Below are 22,191 nucleotides of genomic sequence, written 5' to 3'. Positions count from 1 at the left end.
ACTAACCAAGATGCGGCAACACTACATTAACAGCTGATGTCGCAGCTGTGTTGCAAACCTTTCAAATTTACCCTGCAATAAAACCAATTAAAATACTTGTTTATTCTTATCGTTTGGAGCTGTTTGTGTTGGAGCATTTTTAAACAGAGAGCAGCCCCCATTTGGTTTATGCGCTCAATTGTCTACTCGATTTCGCTAAAATTTGTTGGCGCTGTTTGCGATTGTGTGGTCAATTTGGTCTGTGATCGTCTTAAAGGGAGCTTGTTGCTTCTTGGCTATCAGAAGTAAAGACGTGCCCGAGAGTGTTGGTTGTGCCGTAATAGTATATTCCATTTTTCTGTTCCAAAATACATAAAATCCATTAAGTGTGCACTGTAAATATATAGCAAACCCGAATGTGTTTCAAAGTGTGAAAAGTAATTGGAAAAATAGTGATAAATTTTACGCATAAACATGCAGTTATTTAAGCAAGCAGCGTTTAACCATACGCTACTATTGTTGCTTAGCCTATGGTCCTGTTGCATTTGGGCGTCAACAAATGCAGCGACAACAGATGCGAGCAGCGATGCGGCAGCGGAGGAAGGAGGTGAGTAATATTTATTATTTCCATACATTTGTGATTTTATATTACACGCGCTTATGACATATACAAACATGGACGTATAAATGGTACAAAGTTTCTAATGAGATCACTTTGCCATTTCTATTCTATTTCCTTTGCTCATTGCGTTTGCATTCTTTCCTCCAGCACAATCATACTCTGATTGCTTATGTACTGCAGTCGCTCAGCAAAAATAATGCATCCTGTTCATTAGTGTAATGTACAAAACTATTCTTCATATAGTACATATGCACTTTGCTAGTACCTTATTTATTGTTGTTTTTATGTTTTATATATCTTAAGCTTTTTGTTTATCTTTGCAACTAGAACGCTTTTTCCTTTTACATACCATACTTATGTATGTATGTCCAAATGAACGTACATATGTATATGTTGTGGGTAGTTGTTCTCTTTCTGGATACTTTCTCAATTAAAAGTTTACTTTATATACATACATGCAAGCATATGTACATACATATATGCCGGTATATAGTTAGAGAATAAACAATTAGTATCGTGTACATGTACTTATATTGAGTAAATAAAAAATTATATCTGTACAATTTTGGAATCCTTTAAATAAAACATATAAAACTCACATTTTATAATGATCCGCTATAAAAAATATTATTCAATGATAGCAGCGCTGCCTTGTACAATAATCCATGTCGAATTTTATGGAGATGCATATCTCGTAAAATAAAAACGTTTTCCATACAAGCACTTGATTCCGATCGTTCAGTTTGTATGACAGCTATTTGTTATAATGGTTCCATCTGAACAATTTCTCCGCAGTTTATACAGTTGCCTTGGACAATAATGCACCCCAAATTTCATGAACATATCATGTCAAATAAAAAAGTTTTCCATTCAATAAATTTTCTGGAAGTCCCTAGGCTAGAGAGTCGCAACTCTTTTACCATCAAATCAGCATAATTTCTAAGTCAAAATGGTTATATGGCTATTCATACACAGATATGTACATACATGTATGTATTGATTATACCCCTTTTGTTATACTAATTTTTTTAAACTTTTAATCACATTCACAAACATAATATAAAGAATAGAATAAACGGTCCGGTTTGATGTTTTGATTACCGTAATAAAATAGTCTACATATTGTATACATATATGTATGTATGTACATATGTATATATGCATATATAAATTCATAATTTATATTATTTATATAGCCTGACAATATTTCTAATAATTGCTAGCATACACACACATACATATGCACATATACAGCAACATTATTTTCTTCCATTCATACATGTACGTTCAATTTACAATCGCTTGTGCTAATTTCGCAAAACTAAACTCACAATGTGTTCGAGCGATACAATTTAATTGTCATCAATAAAGTAACAATTTAGTTAAATTTTGTACTGGCTGAAAAAAAATACTTATTTTTGCAACATTTTTTTTTTCTTAATGTTTAACGTACTATACGAATAATTTTTTTTCCACTTCAAGTTTTTTAATATATTTTTTTTTAATATTCAGCTTTTATAAAAATTTTAATTTATATTTTTTTTAGAAATTCATTGGTTTACAATTATCATTAATATAATATGAATATTCACGATTTCAATTCAAGCGCATTTCGTTTTTATGAACAAGCTTTGTAACTGTAAAAAGCACCGTTAACATTTTTATTGTGCGCAACGCCTTGAAACAAAATGTAATAAAATATCTACTAAATGTACTGACTTGATGTGACAAGCCTTTGTGCATTACAAGTATTTTTCAAGAATAAATGTCTAATTTGACATTTTTATGTTTCTTTTCAGCAAAGCACATAAAAGTATTTACCGTGGCGACAGAACGCACTGATGGATACTTGCGGTACTTGCGTTCAGCAAAGCGTGTCTATGACATTGAGGTGAGTGAAGTCCACTGGACATATTGTATATGTATGTAGGTATCTGTTTTCTGAATTATGAAATAAAGTTGAATTGCCACAACACTAAAACACAAAAAAAAATAAGTAAATAAAAGTATATGCATTTAAATATATATAACTAAAAAAAATAAATAATCTATAATAAAAATTTGACAAAAAAAAAATTTTAAAAATTTTAGAAAAATTTAAATTAATAGAAAAATAAATAAAACGTTTGTTAAAAAAAAAAATTTTAAAATTATTCATAAAAAAATCAGAAAAATTTAAATTAATAAAAAAAAACGAATAAAAAATCTGTTACAAAAAATAATTTTAAAAATATTCGTAACAAAATTCATGGAAATATAAATTGATAAAAACAAAAATCAATAAAATAACTTTAAAAATTGTATTTTCATATCTAGTTCGTATTTTCTATTTTCGAAAAAAACTGGTAAATGTCATCGAAAGTGTTTTAAATATAGTTAACAGGTTTAAAGCTAGAACTAAAACAGCAACAACTATTCGCACAGGTTCCTGCATTGCATAAAGCTCAGCCTTTTTTCGTCTATTCTATTCTACTATTTATGCATTTAACGTCTTAAATTAATGGCTACTATAGTTTAGCTGACAGCAAACATCGGTAACGATGGTTATCTCCGCGCTATTATCAAAACATTGCGAATTCGAATACAAAAAAACAAAAATTTATATAATGAAGAGAGATAAATATATATAGAGTTCTATATTAAGGTGACTCAAAAGAAATCGAATATTTTTTTTGCTTGACAGAGTACGAAAATCTATCCAAGTATGAGCTCTTAATTGTAAGGGAAAGGTACTCCGCCTTTCGCAGATGGGAGCATTAAATTTCCTACAAAATCTATGATGCGAGATATTTCTTCAAGTAGTTTCAAGCGTGATATTAATTTTCCTATCTGATAATAAGAAAAAATAGAAAACCGTAAGGCGGAGGACCGTCCTGTTACAATTAAAAGCTCATACTTATAGATGAACCTATTTTGCAGAGTATAAAACGAAAAAAAATAATATTAGTTTTTTTTTGACCTACCCTAATCTATACGTATATTTATACGGCTCTTAAAAGCCAATTTGTACGAAAAACTGTTTCGGTTTTAATGTCTATAACGAGTTTTTCAACGCATTTTTTTGTTTGTTTTTTAATTATTTATTTATTTTTTTTTGTCGAAAAAATCCTAGCGCTAAATGCAGCAATTTTTGACTACAAAACAATAGTAATTAAAAATTTAAATGAAGACATTAGTCGATCACCATTAAGAATTAGTGCATTAGGTGAATTGCCGATGCTATTTGGAAAAGTGGTGTGGCAGTGCAAGCACCTTACGTTATACATTAGATAGGTAGATGGTTTTATGGCACTTTGGTGAGAATATATTGTACGGTAAATTATAATGCTTATATAAATGACGTTTGCGGTAGCGATAGGTTATTGATTTTTATCAGCGAATGTTGCCGGACATGGAAACAAGAATATATTGATGTATGTACATATGTATGTATGTATGTATGTACATATGTATGTATAAAAGTTATAAGCTTGATACGCTAGAAATATATAAGAAACGTAAAACAAGTTGACACGATCATAAAATCTCATCTTATGTTGTTAATTCTGCATAAAAAATTTCGAAATTTTTTTTATTAAGAAATTCGGATTCTTATATGATTTGACTTATACAGAGAAATTGCATCCAATCGATGAATATATGATAATGAGTTTTTTTTAATTAAATTTTATTAAAATTAATGTTTTTCACCTATACCTGTAGTTTCATAGTTTTTTGAAAATATTCTAAAAAAAATACCATCTGATCAAATTTGACCCGGACTGGTTACTTTGTTTATTTATTGTTTAAAAGAGTAAATTAAAGTTTCTCACATATATGTAGTTGTGTTTTCGTAAATATTTGCAAGTATTTTAACAAATTATGCAATTTAATCAAATTTGACCCGGACTGTCAAAAAAACTATATTTTTCGTGGCCTTCAAAATAGGCTTCAGAGCCAACGCTTAAGTCAATTTTCTATACACTTGTTAAAAGCCTCGGCGGCAAGCTTTCAGTGCCTTTACATAATTTTTTTTTCAGTTTCGGCACATTTTAGCGTCATTCGCTAGCTTGTTGAACAGTTTGGACGCCATTTTCATAAGCTCATATCACGTCATCAGTAAAAATGCGTTCGATGAATATAGGTTCGGCGGCTACTTTGTCAATCATGCCTTTTGCGACCTTTATTCGACGTGATTTTGCTACAGATTGGTCTTTTGATACAAGGCTAGCATTGACACGCTTCATACCCAAAATATTAACCAAAATGTGTTTAGTTGATCCACAAGAGATGCTGAGATCCTTTGCTATTTCTCTGATTCCAACATGACGGGTTTCAGGGACTGTTTTTTTTTTTTTTTTAATTTTCTGTGTTTTATCTCAAAAAAGGTTTTGAAAGTACAGATTCAGTTCAAAAATTTTTTTTTTTCAAATTTAGAGTTGTCGAAAATTGCAATTTTCCTTCATAAATAATATATTTCTTACTAATTTGTATTCAATAAAATAAAATTTAAATTATTACTTTTTGATTAACTCATTTGTGTTCGGCTTTTTCGCCTACAAACGCCACATGCTGAATTTATTTACATACTTATTTTCCTGTCGTTTTAAATATATGTATGTATATACTATATATTATATGTATATGAATGTATGCCTTTAGTATTAGATCTATGAGAAACAATTCGCATATGTTTTACTTTTTTTACCACGACTATTTTAAATTACGATCAAGCCGCTACACGATCCAGTGGCTTGCCGGCTGTTGCTGCAAAAACATAAAACAAAACATGTTTCCCTTAAGACCTGTCTTCGGTTTCGTGCTATCAGCTATCAGCCAAGCATCGCGCAAAAAGCGGTCAAAACAAACAACTAAATATTGAATATCGTCGCTTGACACTGAAATTCGCTGAAATTAATATCATATAGTTTTAACTGTACGCGATGTCTGACAGCTTGGGCGCGACTGGTCGGTTGTCCGCCGTTTGATAGTTCGAAATGCTAATTAACAAGTTTTATGCGTCAAACCATTTGCATATATCGTGTTAATTATCAGTTATCAGGCTTGGCTGGGCTTCACTGATTTTCGGCACTCTGCTAGAACTCGTCGTTTTCTTTACTTTATAAAGTTTTTTTTTTCGTTTTCTAGGCGATCGGCGATCTGTTTTGATTCCAGCGCATCTATTGTAGTTTATTGTAGTTAGTAAATCTAACGGTTTCATGCAATTTGCTAATTATTTGAACACGCTTTTCAGTGGAAAATAATTTATAGCTTAATCGAGCGCATAGAACATTTGCCGGTTGGAGAAAGAAAGAAAACAATAATAATGAAATCATAAGAAGAAATAATCACATATATTCGTGTGCGTGCAATCAGAACTGGGTCGCTTTTTGAGCGCACATAGGCTTTTTCTACATACATACATATGTACATACAACTACATATATGTAGCTATATACTACCATGTACAAAGTCATGCATGTGTGTGATTTTATTTGTATGCGGTTTAGTGAGCTGTTGAGTCGGTCATAGCAGCATCCGGCGCACTGAAACACATCTGGAACATGTGTTTATAATACATATATACATATGTACAAACATATTTATATTATATGTATGTATATAACAGATTCTCGTGCACTAGACTGCGCTCTCTTTCAATCGCCAACTATTTTCCTGACTTTTATACAATATATTTTTTTACTAGTCCATAAATGCTTACGGTCACGTAGTCCAACCGATATCTCTTATTTTATATTTCCTTAAACTTTTTAGACTTTGTTTATAAATTTGTTCTGCGCTTATTTTGTGCTCGTTTTTTAATTTCGATCTTAGCATAGCAATTTATTTCTCTCTGGAAGCTCTGTTTCATTTTGAATAAGTTTTTTGCAACTCATAGTTCTTTGTAGTACTATGGTCTACCAACTGTTCAAATCTGAATCGGACTGGCATAAAAACGACATTTTTACGTATTTCAATTATGCAAAATACCGAGTTGAAATTCCTTGGCCGGATAAAAATCCGGGTCCGTTCCGGTTACATAGACCCGACTGCCGTGGGAACGGACGGAGTGGATGTCTTCCTCTTCCTCTGCTTCCCTCGGCGGGTACTGCGTCGAATACTTTCAGAGCTTGGGTGTTTTCATCAATACGGGCGACATGATCTAGCCAGCGTAGACTTTGTACTTAATTCGCTGAACTATGTCCATCGACTGCGATATTCGCCGTTGCCAATGCGCAAAGAAGAATAAATCTTCCGCAGAACCTTTTTCTCGAAAACTCGTAACGTCGACTCATCAGATGCTGTCATCATCCATACCTCTGCACCATATAGTAGTACGGGAACAAAGAGTGACTTATAGAGTTTAGTCTTTTTTCGTCGAGAGAGGATTTTACTTCTCAATTGTCTACTCAGTACGAAGTAACACCTGTTGGCAGGAGTTATTTTGATTTGGATTACGAGATTGACATTGTTGTTGGTGTTAATACTGGTTCCCGGATAGACAAAATTATCTACGACTTTGAAGTTATGACTGTCAACAGTGACGTGGGAACCAAATCGCGAGTGCAACGACTGTTTGTTTAATGACAGGAGATATTTCGTCTTGTTCTCGTCAGGCTAGTGTAGAATACTCAAAATTGGCTTTGACGATTTATTTTGGGAGTAAGAAAAGAAAGGATGAAGCACCGCCAGCACTAAAAGTCTTGGCAAAAAAACCACTTAGTTGCAAATATTCTAGTAAATATGTATTTGTTAACAGCCGCTCAGTTTTCAAAAGGTTTTCTTTTGTTAGATAAGCCACTACCGGTTCACAAGCTCAGCTTTGCCGGCTTACGCTTATCAGCTTCGTAAAAGTTTCGTATTTATGATTTTTATGTACATTTCTGTCTCGTTGTTTCTATGTACATGAATGCTTGTATATACCTACGTGTTCAAATTTGTATTTATATACATATATGTATGTTGCAATTTGAGACAAACAATTAGTTTATGCAGTCAAAGCGACAATTGTCAAGAATTAGGTAGTCGTGTCTGAAATAAATCTTGCTGATAAGTCAAATATTTTTCTACATCAGTTGCGACAATGGGGTCATCTGAAACCATTTATACATATAAATATATACATACATACTTATCTATATAAAACATATAGGCATGTAATGAAAATAGACCCCTCAAAATTTTAAGCGGTGCTGCCGATGTTGGAGTTCACGATCTTAAAAAAAAAAGCTCTCCAGCCTAACACTATTCATAATTTCTATTATTCTCATGCTTTAATGCACACTTTTGCGATGCGCAGCTAAGATCATTGTTTCAGAAAGTTTTTCTGGTTCGATAAAATTATGGCAACCGAGATGCTTCAACTCTAGTCTGGCGAAAGCTGAACAGTGGTGGAGAAAGTGTCTAGATGTTTCCTCCTCATCTTCTTCAATGCAACTTTGACAAGTTGCGTTCGCCAAAATCTTCAAGTGCCAATGGGCCAGTGTACAGTTAGGACACCTGCATTTCGGCGATGTGAGCCTTGCTAAGCGCTAGCAATTCAATGTATCTTTTCCGTTCCACTCTGGGTCAGAAGGCTTTCGCAACCTCAAAAGTGCTGGTTGCTGGCCAACGCTTGCTGAGCTCTCGCGAAGTTTGCCACGATGTTTAAAACACCCATGAGGAAACGTCAGACACCCTATAGAGCATGTATATAAATTAACGAGGTAAAGAGTTGAGTCGATTTAGCCATGTAATTGTTTTTAAGGTTGGTGGCTTTTCGATCCGGAACCAGCCAGGTGCTTGGTGAATTTTCTATGCTACTAAAGATAACCATATTTCGAGCACCGGGGAAGTGGATCAGCCCCAATCCATTTGGCGATGTTTCATCATGGAGGCTGACCATTGTGCCAAAGATACCTTCTTTGCCCACCCTTAAAGTCGCCAAGCACGATTTAGACATAGTGGCGGGACAGCTCTCATAGGTGTGCTCCAAGCGCTCATAGAAGGCATGTTTGGTCCTTCTCTTCCGTCGGGGCGTGGACGCAAATGCGATATGTTGAAGAACTTCGCTTTGATAGGTGAATACCAGTACTCGGCGACGGAGTCTCTCTCCCACTATAAATTTCACACCGAATTTGCGCTCTCTTATATGGCCGCTGTAGTAAATGCCACAAGGACCTACTCGTCTCTGTCCTTGTCCCGTCCATCGCACTTCTTGGACGGCGGTGATGTCAGCCTTTATTTTTACGAGGACATCAACCAGCTGGGCAGCGGCACCCAATTAGGGGACCCTGGAGAGGGATGGTTCGCCTGCTCACTTTAGCTCGCCTTCAAACGGATGTTCTTTAGCTACCCAGAGGATATTTGGTCTAAGGCTGGATGTCGTATGTAAAAGAATCGTTTCTGTCCACTTCCAAGTGAATGGCACTCAGAGAACTTTCCTCACGTGACTCCATCCTTGTTTTTGAGGAACTAATGATCTGAAATTTTGCACAAATTCTTTTTACCCACAGTATGCTGCTCATTTGGCGGAACCGTCGATATTAAGACCACTATAGCATATAGCTGCTATATAAATTGAACGATCGCAATCAAGTGGTTGTATGGAAAACTTTCTCATTTGATGAGATATCTTCATGAAATTAGGCATGGGTTATTTCCTAAGGCACTGATGCAATCTCTGAAGAAATTGTTCAGATTAGACCACTTTAGCTTATAGCTGTCATACAAATTAACCGATCAAAATTAAGAAAAATATAATTTTATACCTTTTTATAAAAGAGAATGCACCTATGAAGAGTATTACAGCTTCGGTGTAGTTGAAGTTACCGTTTTTTTCTTATTTTTCTTAATTTTAACTAATATTGTTATAGCGAAAGGGGGAAAAGTGGGTATCTAACATATTTTGTACGTATTCAACAATATTCTTTCCTAATGATGTAAAGTTTTCTAATCTAAACCAATGCTAAACACTTTTGTGGTAACCCTCGTAAATCTTTTATTAAGTATATAATTACAATAATTGAAAAAGATCTCAATCAAAGCTTTTATATGACATTCAATAATAATAAGAATCTTAATTTCTATGTTTATTTCTTGCCGATGGCAAGATGATGCAAAAAAACAATAACAGTCGTAACTGTAAATTTTATCGAATTAACAAAAACTTACTTGAATGCACAACACAATGATTAATACAAACTAAGCTTGATGCTCAACTTTTGAATTGCCATTAGCAAAACAATTAAGAAAAGCAAGCGCTGCAGCGAAATAAAATTTTATTTGTTTATCAAAAAGCCATATAAAAGAAGAGGTCGTTGAGCTTTGCTGATATTATATGTATTTATGTATATTGACTTATATAGCTATCTTTAGAAAAACTGTAAAGATTTTATTTACTCAATCTGCAGGTGAATACGCTTGGCATGGATGAGGAGTGGAAAGGCGGCGATATGAATGGTTTGGGTGGCGGCTATAAAATACGCTTGCTACGCGAAGCTGTTGAGCCTTTCAAAGATGAGAAAAACACAATTATTTTGTTCACCGACAGGTAACTCTAAAAACAAATTTATTAGTTTTCTAACTAAGTTTTACTTAACCATGCTCCCACTACTTTCTTCACAGCTACGATGTCGTCTTCACCACCGGCCTTAAGGATATTTATAGGAAATTCAAAGAATTTGGCGCTAGAGTGCTCTTCTCTGCGGAAAAATTCTGTTGGCCTGATGTGAAATTGGCCAAGTCATATCCCCCAGTGTCGGAGGCCAACTCATCGCCATACCTGAACTCGGGCGCTTTTATCGGCTACGCACCGGAGATTTATAGCATTTTAAGCGCTGAGGAAATCAAAGACGACGACGATGATCAACGTTACTATACGAAAATATTCCTTGATGTAGATAAACGTAAAAAATGGAGCATACAATTGGACACGCAATCGCGTTTGTTCCAGAATTTGAATGGCGCCCGTGAAGATGTCAAGCTGAATGTGGACTTGGACTCGAATGAGGGCAAATTGCAGAATATTAACTTTATGACCGAGCCGAGTATTATACACGGTAATGGACCGAGTAAAGTCGAGTTAAATGCATTTGCAAATTATTTGGCGAAAACCTTCCATGGCGAGTGTTTGATATGTCAGGAAGATCGTTTGGAGTTGCAAGTGAGTTGTGGCATACATTTGTGCAAATAGTTATGCAAAAAATTATAACAAATGTTTGATTTGCAGGAAAAGAATCTGCCCGTTGTGTCTGTAGCGCTCATCGTTACAGAAACAGTGCCTTTCTTCGATATGTTCCTGCAGAAAGTCGAAAACCTTAACTATCCCAAGCAAAATTTGCATCTATACATTTACAGTAATGTGCGTTTGAGCTAATTTTTCTTATAGAAAACATATTGTGATTGTGCCAATTTTAATTACAGCAAAAATTCCATGATGATATGGCGCAAGCTTTTCTTAAGCGCGTAGAAAAGGAGTACCGCAGCGCGAAAATCGTGCTTTCCAGCGATGAGCTGAATGAGCAACGCGGTCGTGAATTGGCGCTGTAAGTTGTAGATTTATTTATAGTTGTAAATTGTTATTTGAGTTTTTACTAATTTTAAGAAAAAAAATAGACGCTTCAAATTATATTTATGCCCTGGAGAGGGTATATTGAGATTGCCAAGGAGTTAGTAACACCCAAAAGGAAATGTCTGAGATTATTTAAATTATATCTCTTAAGTTATCAGCACGTTGAGCTGAGTCGATTGAGACACGTCTGTTTGTCTGTCTGTCTGTCTGTAAATACATGAATAAGTGCCTCAGTTTTTGAGATATCGATCTAAAATTTGGCACACGTCCTTTTCTCCCAAGAAGCTGCTCATTTGTCGGAATCGCTGATATCGTACCACTATAGCATATAGTTGCCGTACAAATTCGCAATCCGAATCAGATATTTGTATGAAAATCTTTTGTATTTGAAGAGATATCTGTACGAAATTTCGTATTTATTACTTTCTAAGACAACACTACAATATCTGAAGAAATTTTCGAGTTCAACTGTTATATCATATAGCTGTCATACAAACTGAACGGTCGGAAGAAAGTGCTTGTATGAAAAATTTTTTCGTTTGACGAGATATTTTCATGAAATTTAGCTTGGGTTATTGTCTAAGGCAATAGTGCAATCTTCGAAGAAATTGTTCAGATAGGACCACTATAGCATATAGCTGCCATACAAAAGTAACAATCGGTATCAAGTCCTTGTATGAAAATCTTCCGTATTTGAAGAACTATCTTTACGAAATTTGATATATATTACTTTCTGAGATAACGCTACAATATCTGAAGAAAATTTTTCAAGTTCTTGTTTGGAAACTTCGTTATTTTCCGAAGTTGGAATACCCACTTCGGAGCAGTTAAAGTTTTTTCTTGTCTTTTTAATTTCAAAACAACAAAAATGGCACTAAATTGGCTTTAAGCTTCTTATCCTTTTAAGAAAAGATTATTATTATTTTTAAATTTATTTGTTAATTTATTAATTGCATTATGTGCTTCTTTTTCTCACACAGCCAACAGGCCAAACAAAAGCAGAGCGACTATATATTCTTCGTGGACGCCGCTGTGCAAATAGATGATCCGCAATTGTTGCGCGAGTTGTTAATCATGAATAGGTAGTTTATTTAATTAAATAATACCTTTGTTTTATAACACAAAGACATTTAAAAATTATTTTCATGTCAGACAATTCGTTGCGCCTGTGGTGAGCAAATACGATGAATTATGGAGCAATTTCTGGGGTGCACTTTCCGATGGCGGCTACTATGCGCGCTCACACGACTATGTGGACATTGTGAAGGCCTCATTTACGTGAGTAAAAAACCAAAAAACATTTTTATATTTTAAAACTAAATTTTATTTGTAAAACTGCATGAATGGCCTAAAATAACGCTTCACAGTAAAGCTATTTTTAGTATGAAAAAGCTATGATAGTATTATAAAAATGCAAACACCAATAAATTAATCGAAAGCAATAGAGAAATCTGTCTTGAAACTACGCCGATCAATTGAGTACATATTATCAGCAGTGCATTCATAAAGACCGGCATCCATTTGTGTGGCGGGATCGATTTCGATTTTCGATTTTACTTTATCCTCGCCAATGCGCCACTCATGTACCTGTCAAAATAGTTAGTTAATTGAAAAGCGCATTAATAGCTGTTAATTTGTGTACTCACATGCATGTAGAGATGTTGAAAAATCTCTGTGCCATCTTTGTACCAGGTTATATGTGGACGTGGATTACCTTTGGCCACACAAAGGAAAGCAATTTTATGACCCAAAACGTATTCATAATCGAAATGGGAGGCTTGCAAAATTTTTGCGCCCTGTAAATGATTTTCAATAAGTGTTGTAAAATTAGATTTTCATATAGCGTTTTTTAAATTTTGCATAATAAAATTAATTTTAATAAGCGCTATTTGAATTTCGCATAAAAGGGTGTCATATAGTGTTTGCCAAAGCGTTTATAAATCAAAAATACTGTTTTCTATTCAGTAAAACAAACTTTGCGCCTTACTTACATTATTATTGTTGTAATACTGATCCGACTCAGGATCGCGATATTTGCCCGTTATGGGTAAACCGATTTGTACCTGCAAATTTGAAACATTTATTTTAATTAATAAACCATTAGTGTTTAGTTTACTCAAGCGCACATACTCGCGATTTGGTGCGTCCTCTACCACGTCCACGTCGGCCATCACACACTTGACAGCTCAATATTAGCACGCCAAAGCAAATCAAAAGCACTTTTACATTCATGATTTTATAGCAATTAGTGGTTGTGCAAAAATATTATTTATTGTGCAATATAATTGAAGCACGAAAACTGTTTTTGAAATATTACTTAAATTATAAAATAGTTGTTTATTTTTCGAAACCACTTTAGTAATGTTTTGTATATAATTTATTTCAATTTGGGCTCGGTTACGTTTCGGTACGGCTCGAGTGTGTTAACACTTTAACCAGCGCTATACGCTCGCCCGTTACGATCGCTGCCGTCTTATTGCTTGCTGTACACTTCGACCGGATAAATACGACTAAACAGCGGATATTTTGTGAATCTGCAGTCAATCACATTGTTCGGCTTAATTGTGTGTTTGAGTTTGGACGTAATGCAAGGGACCGTTAGTCGCAGCATGTGTCTGGTTAAATTTGAAAATTGAAAGCTACACTTTTTGCAGGGGGCCAACGTGTTTGTGTTGTACCTTTGCACCTACTACATATCACGAAATTTCACTCTCAGCCACTTGGCACTTATCCATTTATGGCATATTTTCAACTTTCAGTGCTATATGCATATATTAATGCGCATAAGCTTTGCAGACGATATGATAAGCATGTGACACCCTTCCGCATCTGTCTACTTTTAGGTCATGGAGCAAATTTTTTTTGAATGTTTTAAATTTGTTTAGTAGTTTTCAAGTATAATACATTGTGGCACAGTGCGCTGCATACCAATTTTTGCAATGTCACGTTAGTAGGCTACTAAAAATAGCTTTAATGTTAAGTTTTATTTATAAATCAAGTTTAGCTACATATTTTTAGGCGTTTTGAATTTTGAAAAATAAATATTTTCTTGCTTTCATAAGTGAAAAACGCTATTTGTTGCCTAATTACAGGCGTTAGGGCATGTTAAAGCTTGTTTTTATTTAAAATTCATAATAATATGATATTAAAAGAACTGTTTTAAATTTAGTAGATTTCGCTTTATTAGTTTTAATGTATTTCTTTCCTAGCCATACAGTAACAAACTTAAATTTGAAAAAAAAATTAAAAATTTTCATACAAAATATTTTAAAAGTTTTAATTTTGGAAAATTTGAAAATTTTAATTTGAAGAATTTGAAAATCTTAATTTGAAGTATTTGAAAATCTTAATTTGAAAATTTTGAATCAATAAATTTAAATATTTTAATTTGAAAATTTAAATTTTTTAGTAGTTAAAAATTTAAATTTTTAAGAATTTAAAAATTTTAATTTGGAAAATATGGAAAAATTTGAAAATTTTAAGTAAAAATATTTGAATTCGAAAATTTTAATTTTCGCACACAAGATCAAATTTTATGTATACTGGTCCATATAAACTGTGCGGGCAAAACGAATTGATAAATAACTTTTTCTATTTCGGGTCATAGTAAAGTAAAAACCAAGAAATTGAAAAGGTTTGCAAATTTTAATTTGAAAAAATTTGAAAATTTTAATTCGAATTTGAAAAAATTTGGAAAAAAATTAAAATTTTAATTTGAAAAAAATTTGTAAATATTTTGAAATAATAATTGCAAACTATTTTTTTTACCAGTTTCCAAGTTACAAATAAAAAAATTTTCTATTACTACAATTTTATTTTATAATATCAAAAATGTCCAGTAAAGTGCCACTGTAATTTGCTGCGCCACACAAAATCGGTTTAACTCTTTTACAATTTGCTCATTTACACCCAATTGTCTGGGACCAGAAGTCAGCATAAACAAATACAACGTCAAACCGAAAATTGCCTGAATTAAATAATTGCGACAATTTGTCGCCAAATATTATTCTACTAGGTTGGTTCCCATCACGGATTTTGTAGTATACTAGATTATGTAGATATGTAAGGTTCGCTCATGGTCCCTAATCATATTAGGCTGCTGTCATTGCAAGTAATTAGAGGCACACTGATTTGGTTTAAGTCAAAATTTATTCGGACTAATATATAAAGGTGTTAAATATTAACTGTTAGCACTTATTTATATATTTTATTTTATATTACGTGCAATATTTATTCGTATACATTTTCTAAAAAAAAATTTACACAAAAGTTTGGTATTTAGAAAATTGTATTTACTAAAAGTTAATCATAACGTAATCGGTGCGAAAACCGCGTCTATCGATTGCGTAAATGTTGTCGGCTTGGCATTCATAGTAGCCTGTGAATTTTTACATTAAATAGGTATTAGAAACAATTTACTTATTTTATATAAAAGTTCAAATAAATCGTGCTACCTGCATCCATTTGTGTGGTCGGATCGATTTCCATTTTCGATTTGATTATATCCGTATCAATGTGTGACTCATGTACCTAGAAAGTTGTTAAAAGAAAGAAGGTTTTCATCAATTACTGTTGTGCTGTTTAGTCGAAGTGATCAAAACCCACAACGTCGTCTTCTTCCAATTTATAAATGTCAATACAAATTTTCAATTTTGAAAGTGTCGTCAATGTTCGTGATTTAATACAATATTTTTGGAAAATTTTAATTTGAAAAAAATTTGAAAACTTCAATTTTAAAAATTTGATAATTTTAAGTAAAAAAAATTTTAATACGAAAAAATTTCCAAATGTTAATTTTCACACAAGATCAAATTTGATCCGGACTGGTCCATATAAACTGTTCGTGGTTTGAACAAAAAAAAAAACGATTTTTTGGCATATTTCAATGTAGGCACAACTTGCAACGGGTTCTTTAAAGGATTTGAACGAATGCATGTTGGTTTAAGAGATATCGAGCATCAAATCCGGCCTCGCGCCGACTTTCAACGCGGTTCCCTAAAGTATTGGTACCTTTTATGTTTATATATACATTTATATTCATATAAAATCGAATACTCATTTAAAATCTGAAATCGTCTCCTCTTTTATATTTTACCTGGAAAAATCGATGCTGATACAATTCGGCGCCATCTTTGAACCAAGTGATTGTGGGACGTGGATTGCCTGCAGAGAGATCAAAGAAATTTTTATGAAAAAAACAAGTTTTCTGAATTTTCCGATTTTGTTTTAACTTTTAGCACTGAATTTAATATAATAAGTAATAAGTTTATGTTATAAATATTTTTTAATACCATTATACTTTTTACTATCAAATTATGCCATTTCACCTACCCTGTGCCATGCAGAAGAATGTAATTTTTCTTCCCAGCGTATAATCCAACTCAAAATGAGAGGATTTTATTATTTTGGCACCCTAAAAATGTAAACAAAGTATCAGTTGAGATGCACGAAGGCAAAAAGCCAAAAGTTTACATTTTCATGTTCGTAATAATTGACGGCATCCTGAGAGCGATGTTGTATGACAACTGGTTTTTTGCCCGTATAGTTTCTACGCAACACGCCGCGTGCGCCGACGGTGCCTAGTTGGTGAAAATAATATAATAATAATTAATAAATTAGAATTTTTTTAAATAACAGTCTTTATTAAAGCAATATAAGAAAGAGTATCAAATTCCTAAAAAGGCTCAACTATTTAAAATACATATTTTCGGTTTGTTATAAATAATTTTTATTTATTAATATATATTTTTATAATTATTATTTTTTAATTAAAATTTATATCTATTTTAATTTTTATAATTTTTCATATCAAAATTTATTTATTTTTTGTAATAGAATTTTTTTATTAGAAATTATTATCAAAACACAATGTTTTATAGTAATACTATATATAGAGTTAGTATCAAAATTTAAATATTTTAAAATTTTTGAATTTTTTTACAATTTTTTTAATAAAGTTTTAATTTTAGTAAAATGATATTTTTAATATTTTGTAATATAAGTTTATTTTAAATATATGTATGTATATATATGCTTTTTTACATTGATTTGCGTACAGTTTTAACTTTTGCAACTATTTTAAATTTTAGTTTTGTGTAATTTTGAACATAATTTTTTTTATTATAATTGTTTTATGGTAATTTTTTTTATTATGTAAATGTGTTTTTTTACTTTGATGTGTAATTAGTTTTTAATTTAATTTTATACATTTTTTTAATTTAAAATTTATATATTTTTTAATTTTTGACTTCAAATAGCAATTTTTATTGAAAATTTTCAATTTAATTTTAAAAAAAATATGAATATTTATTTAAAAATATTTAATAATTTGCTGCTAACTTACTTATTTGCTAATTAAATTTTTTTTGCAAATTAAATTTAAAAAAATAAGCATTTAAAATTTGTTCACCATATTCTTTGTGTAACTTTTACAAAATTTTTTGTGATAATAATAATTATTTTTTTTCATTATAATATTTTTTTAATTTAATTTTATTTTTTATTATAATTGTTTTTGTATTATATTTTTTTTATTAAAATGTTTTTTTATAATATTAATTTTTGTTATTATAATAATTTTTTCAAATCCGCATTTCACAACAATTTTAACAAATATGTACATAGTACTATATGCAGTATAAATTTTTATTTTTTTTTCGCAAATTATGTCAATTTAATATTTATTTTATAATATTTCACTTACGCTGCGCCTCGCTGCTGGAGAGCAACAAACAATTTATCAGCAGCAAAGAAATGTAACCAAAACTATTGTCGAATGCAATGCGCATTTTATTTAATATTTATTAGTATTATATTTTATTTGTATTTGAGTGTAGTTAAGTAATAGTGTGAAATAATATTTTCTTTGAATTAAATTCAATTTTTTTATACTAATTTTTCATTTGCACTAGCAAAAACAGCAGCAAAATTCCAAAAAAGTATGCTTCAGAACGTATAAAAATCCAAATAATTGCTTTTTGTCTGCTCTTTAGATATTTTTGTTCACAAAGTGCTTTTTTTAATCTTAAAATTTTATTTTATTTGTCTTGTCCACTTCTTTTACACCTTAAAACAATATTTGCCTAATTTGTCTATCACTTTTCACTGCTTGCTGTGTTAGCTCAAATGCATGTTTCTGCAACTACTGACCACGCGAAAGCCGCAATCAAACTGTGCGCCGTCAACTACGTCGTCGCCATCGTCAATATTGTGATTACACGCGTCACCAGTAGCCTCCCTAACATGCCACAAAATCATTATCGCGACATACACCTACCCACGATGCTGTGCTCGGCTTTGCCCCCACATTTTCAATTGACATAGTGGCGAATAACCGCTTTAGTGGCAGACTGCAGCTTACCAATACACCTACATTGAGCTATGGGTTCAGCTTGTTTATTCTCGTACACTAAATTAACAAATTGGCCGCGTACAAAAACTAGGAAATTTTTTTCGCAAATCAGCCCCTCGAAGGCGCAACTTATGCATATACTTGTACATATATTGTGATGTTTGTGATGACGATTTCGCTGGTTGGAACTATGTGTCATTGGTTGATTTATGAATTTGTTTACTTTGTTGCACTTTTGCGAATATTTTTTTTATATATTTTTTTTTAATTTCAATCCATTGTCCGCATTTGGACAAATGTTGAACTTACATTGTATTTCGCGCCAACTCGTGCTGCTCCGTATATGTACATATGTAATTGCAAATATCTTCCAGATTTCAAAGCCTTCATCTGTCCCGCGCATAGTTGTTTTGTATAGTGTTATTTATAGATTTATATGTACACCAATTTACATCAGCTGTCATTTTTATATCACTTTTATGTCATATACGATATTTCTTTATCCTTATGCGCTGTTTTCTAGTTTTTTTTTGTAATTTGTGTATTAATGTCTTCTTTTTCGTTTTGATTTCAGCGGCATGTGGAATGTCCCTTATGTGTCCAGTGTTTATCTGATCAAGAGCAGCGCATTCAAACATATCTCGTATCAGCATCGCGATTATGACCCCGATATGGCAATGTGCGAGTCGCTACGCAGAGCTGTAAGTAAAATCATGTTATTATATAGTATATGTATGTATGTACATATATGGTATATACGACCATTGGTTTACTTACGTGTATTGGAGTACTTAAAATGTTTTTTTTTTTTCGGGCAACTGCACTGAGAAGCTCCAAAACGTGATCAGTGGAAGGAGATTTGGAGATAAATAATATATAAGTACATACATATATATCTGCATAAGTTCATTGCTTTAGTTTTTTACCCGTCATGAAAGCTAATTATAGTAATTTTTATTGTACTTATAACGGGGGTTTCAATAAGAGCGCTACAAAAGCGGTTTGGCATATCAATTCATTCCTGTACATTCGATGCCATTATGTATGGAACTCGCTTTCATTTGCATGGCCATCACGGGCACGAAGTTCATCAATCGTCGCTGGCTTGCTGGTATAGTCCTTAGACTTGACCTAGCCCCACAGGAAATAGTCTAACGGCGTCAAATCGCATGACCGATGCGGCCAATTGACTGGGCCATTTCATGAGATAACACGTTCACCAAACTTGGTGTTCAATAAATCGATAGTGACATTCGCTGCGTGGCTTGTGGCGCCGTCCTGTTGAAACCACATACATATTGTCCAAGTCTATATCTTCCAAATCGGGACAAAAATATTCGTTTATCATTATGCGGTAGCGATTACGATTCACAGTAACGCCGGTCTTGATCATTACGGAAGAAGTACGGTCTAATGATGTCGGCGCCCCATAAACCGCACCAAACCGTCCGGATGCAATGGTAACTCATGGAGTACGCATGGATTCGGCTTATTGACGCCAGAAATGAGGCTCAAGGTTGAAGATGTTTTTTAGATGAAAATCCGAATCATTTTCAAGTTGTCGCTCAGCTCAATTCACGAACGTACGACGATTCTGGTGGTCAAGCGGCTTCAGTTTTTGCGTCAATTTGAAGAATGAAGGCCAAGATCTTTTCGCAAAATTCGCCACAACGACGTCACAGAGATGCCCAACGCTTGAGAACGACGTGTGAGAGACAAATTTGGGTCTTCGTCATCGTACAATTATAAAATAATACTTTACTTAACTGCCATAAATACTCCTAAAGAAATTTTCTTAAACAGTTTTAAGTCACACCAAACTCTATGCTTCTTATTTCTTACAGGGTGTCTTCATGTACGTCACTAACCAGCATATCTTTGGTCATTTGGTAAATGCCGATAATTTCGACACCGCCGTCGCGCGTCCTGACTTTTACACGATATTCAGCAATAAATACGATTGGGTCAGAAAGTATATACATCCAAATTATTTTAAACATTTGGAACCGAATACAACCATTGAGCAACCCTGTCCCGATGTTTTCTGGTTTCAAGTCGGTACCGACGCTTTTTGCGATGATATGGTGGCGATTATGGAAAACTTCGGCAAATGGTCGGATGGCAGCAATAAAGATGCGCGTTTAGAGGGTGGCTACGAAGCGGTGCCCACACGTGACATACACATGAAACAGGTGGGATTGGATGGTGTGTGGCTGAAGTTCCTGGATTACATTGTGCGTCCGCTGCAAGAGAAAGTTTTCATGGGCTACTATCATAATGTGAGTGCGAGAGTTGAAAATTTAAGTTTAAAAATTATTTTTAAATATAAAATTTGTATTCATATATATAGCCGCCACGCTCGCTCATGAATTTCGTTGTGCGCTATCGCCCGGATGAACAACCGTCACTGCGTCCACACCATGACTCCTCCACATACACGATTAATATCGCATTGAATAGCGTGGATGTGGATTATGAGGGCGGTGGCTGCCGTTTCCTACGCTACAACTGTCAGGTGGATAAGACGCGCAAAGGTTGGATGTTTATGCATCCAGGTCGTTTGACGCACTACCATGAAGGCTTACCGGTGACAAATGGCACGCGTTACATAATGATTTCGTTTGTTGATCCATAAATGCGACATTTTGCGGTCTAAAGCAGCGGAGGAGCGCATCGTAGCGCAACAGTCGTTTAGAATTTAAGCAAAAACTGCCATTGGCCTGTCCAAAGATTACCTTTAGTTGTTTTGTAGTCGCTTTCCTTATGAATACATTTATGCATACATTTATGCGCATAGTATGTGGCATCTGGAAAAACTTTCTTAGTTATCGTATCGAATCGTAAGAGTCTACTTAATTCGCAAGTCGAGTAATAATAATAATATACAATACATTACTTATATACACAACAAAGCAATTTTTCCCCAACAAATGTGAAAATCTAGTTGCATGCATATCGTGCGTAATTTACTGAATACTCGTCATTACGAATGAATTTACTATATTTTACAAACTAACTAACAAGTGAAGCTGCATTTAATCAAATAATCACAATGAATTGACACAGTCAAAATGTACTCGAATTGACAATTTTTTACAACATTTTATATTTACCTTAACAATTAGCTGATGTATGTGTTTGCTAAAAAGTGATTGATTTATAAGCAATGAACAAATAAACATTTTATGTAAAATAGTAATATAAAGGATGTGTTTTTTGTACACAATAAGTTGATTAGAGTGCTTCGTGTTCTTTGTTATCATAGTTTTTAATTACTTCATCACGTAAATTGGAGATACGTTTAAATAATTAGTATTAGTGAACATATTACTGTTATTTGTTTAACCAAAGCTATGATGATCATGTGTTTGTGAGCAGCGGGTTGAGCTGGTTGATTTATAGGGAGCCAAAAAAACGGAAAAATCGCGTATGTGAAAACAAATTTGAACAAATTTGCCCAAAAGACCATTGGTTTCAACCCAGCGATTTTTAAGCCGAAGTTTTTTAGGGATCATAAAACCGTTCCCACCAACAACAACAACAACAACAGGGATTATAAATTGTTGTTCGTCAGTTCTTAAAATATCCGACTGAAATTTAATACATAGATGCAATTTGATATTCAATACATCATTTAACGGAATCGGTCAGATCGCACAACTACTTCGCATATCTCCCTTACAACCGATTATTCAGATTTTTTAAACT

General features: G+C 33.1%; 3 protein-coding genes across 3 annotated transcripts; 1 reads left to right on the top strand and 2 right to left on the bottom strand.

The window, feature by feature from the left end:
• The first annotated feature begins 38 nt into the window (after window positions 1-38).
• On the top strand, window positions 39-21,688 carry LOC126761635 (procollagen-lysine,2-oxoglutarate 5-dioxygenase). Its single transcript, XM_050477970.1, has 11 exons — window positions 39-586; window positions 2,401-2,492; window positions 9,973-10,112; window positions 10,187-10,724; window positions 10,791-10,922; window positions 10,985-11,106; window positions 12,113-12,214; window positions 12,285-12,410; window positions 19,058-19,184; window positions 20,328-20,762; window positions 20,834-21,688. Exons 1-11 carry the CDS (start codon window positions 454-456, stop codon window positions 21,116-21,118), a joined length of 2,232 nt encoding a protein of 743 aa, XP_050333927.1. The 5' UTR covers window positions 39-453; the 3' UTR covers window positions 21,119-21,688.
• LOC126761648 (immunoglobulin domain-containing protein oig-4) lies at window positions 12,433-13,717 on the bottom strand. Its single transcript, XM_050478002.1, has 4 exons — window positions 13,263-13,717; window positions 13,124-13,195; window positions 12,779-12,928; window positions 12,433-12,719 (listed from the first exon to the last, which is right to left on the bottom strand). Exons 1-4 carry the CDS (start codon window positions 13,362-13,364, stop codon window positions 12,561-12,563), a joined length of 483 nt encoding a protein of 160 aa, XP_050333959.1. The 5' UTR covers window positions 13,365-13,717; the 3' UTR covers window positions 12,433-12,560.
• On the bottom strand, window positions 15,313-18,322 carry LOC126761647 (immunoglobulin domain-containing protein oig-4). Its single transcript, XM_050478001.1, has 6 exons — window positions 17,836-18,322; window positions 16,605-16,711; window positions 16,464-16,545; window positions 16,228-16,295; window positions 15,587-15,662; window positions 15,313-15,510 (listed from the first exon to the last, which is right to left on the bottom strand). The coding sequence occupies exons 1-6, from the start codon at window positions 17,918-17,920 to the stop codon at window positions 15,428-15,430; spliced, it is 501 nt and encodes a 166-aa protein (XP_050333958.1). The 5' UTR covers window positions 17,921-18,322; the 3' UTR covers window positions 15,313-15,427.
• Window positions 21,689-22,191: the final 503 nt, after the last annotated feature.

This window comes from Bactrocera neohumeralis, chromosome 6, assembly GCF_024586455.1.
Source record: "Bactrocera neohumeralis isolate Rockhampton chromosome 6, APGP_CSIRO_Bneo_wtdbg2-racon-allhic-juicebox.fasta_v2, whole genome shotgun sequence".
Lineage (NCBI taxonomy): Eukaryota > Metazoa > Arthropoda > Insecta > Diptera > Tephritidae > Bactrocera > Bactrocera neohumeralis.
Note: the sequence above shows the minus strand (reverse complement) of the source record. Positions and strands in the feature narration are given on the sequence as shown.

What these genes read in the sequence shown, in the direction of transcription:
- LOC126761635 (XM_050477970.1), top strand. Translation starts at nt 454, where the DNA reads ATGCAGTTATTTAAGCAAGCAGCGTTTAACCATACGCTACTATTGTTG. An exon ending in AGCGTGTCTATGACATTGAG is followed by an intron (nt 2,493 to 9,972) that starts GTGAGTGAAGTC and finishes CTCAATCTGCAG; the next exon opens with GTGAATACGCTTGGCATGGA. An exon ending in ATTATTTTGTTCACCGACAG is followed by an intron (nt 10,113 to 10,186) that starts GTAACTCTAAAA and finishes CTTTCTTCACAG; the next exon opens with CTACGATGTCGTCTTCACCA.
- LOC126761648 (XM_050478002.1), bottom strand. Translation starts at nt 13,364, where the DNA reads ATGAATGTAAAAGTGCTTTTGATTTGCTTTGGCGTGCTAATATTGAGC. An exon ending in GAGGACGCACCAAATCGCGA is followed by an intron (nt 13,196 to 13,262) that starts GTATGTGCGCTT and finishes TCAAATTTGCAG; the next exon opens with GTACAAATCGGTTTACCCAT. An exon ending in TTCAACATCTCTACATGCAT is followed by an intron (nt 12,720 to 12,778) that starts GTGAGTACACAA and finishes CTATTTTGACAG; the next exon opens with GTACATGAGTGGCGCATTGG.
- LOC126761647 (XM_050478001.1), bottom strand. Translation starts at nt 17,920, where the DNA reads ATGCGCATTGCATTCGACAATAGTTTTGGTTACATTTCTTTGCTGCTG. An exon ending in ATTATTACGAACATGAAAAT is followed by an intron (nt 16,546 to 16,604) that starts GTAAACTTTTGG and finishes TTACATTTTTAG; the next exon opens with GGTGCCAAAATAATAAAATC. An exon ending in GACCACACAAATGGATGCAG is followed by an intron (nt 15,511 to 15,586) that starts GTAGCACGATTT and finishes AAAAATTCACAG; the next exon opens with GCTACTATGAATGCCAAGCC.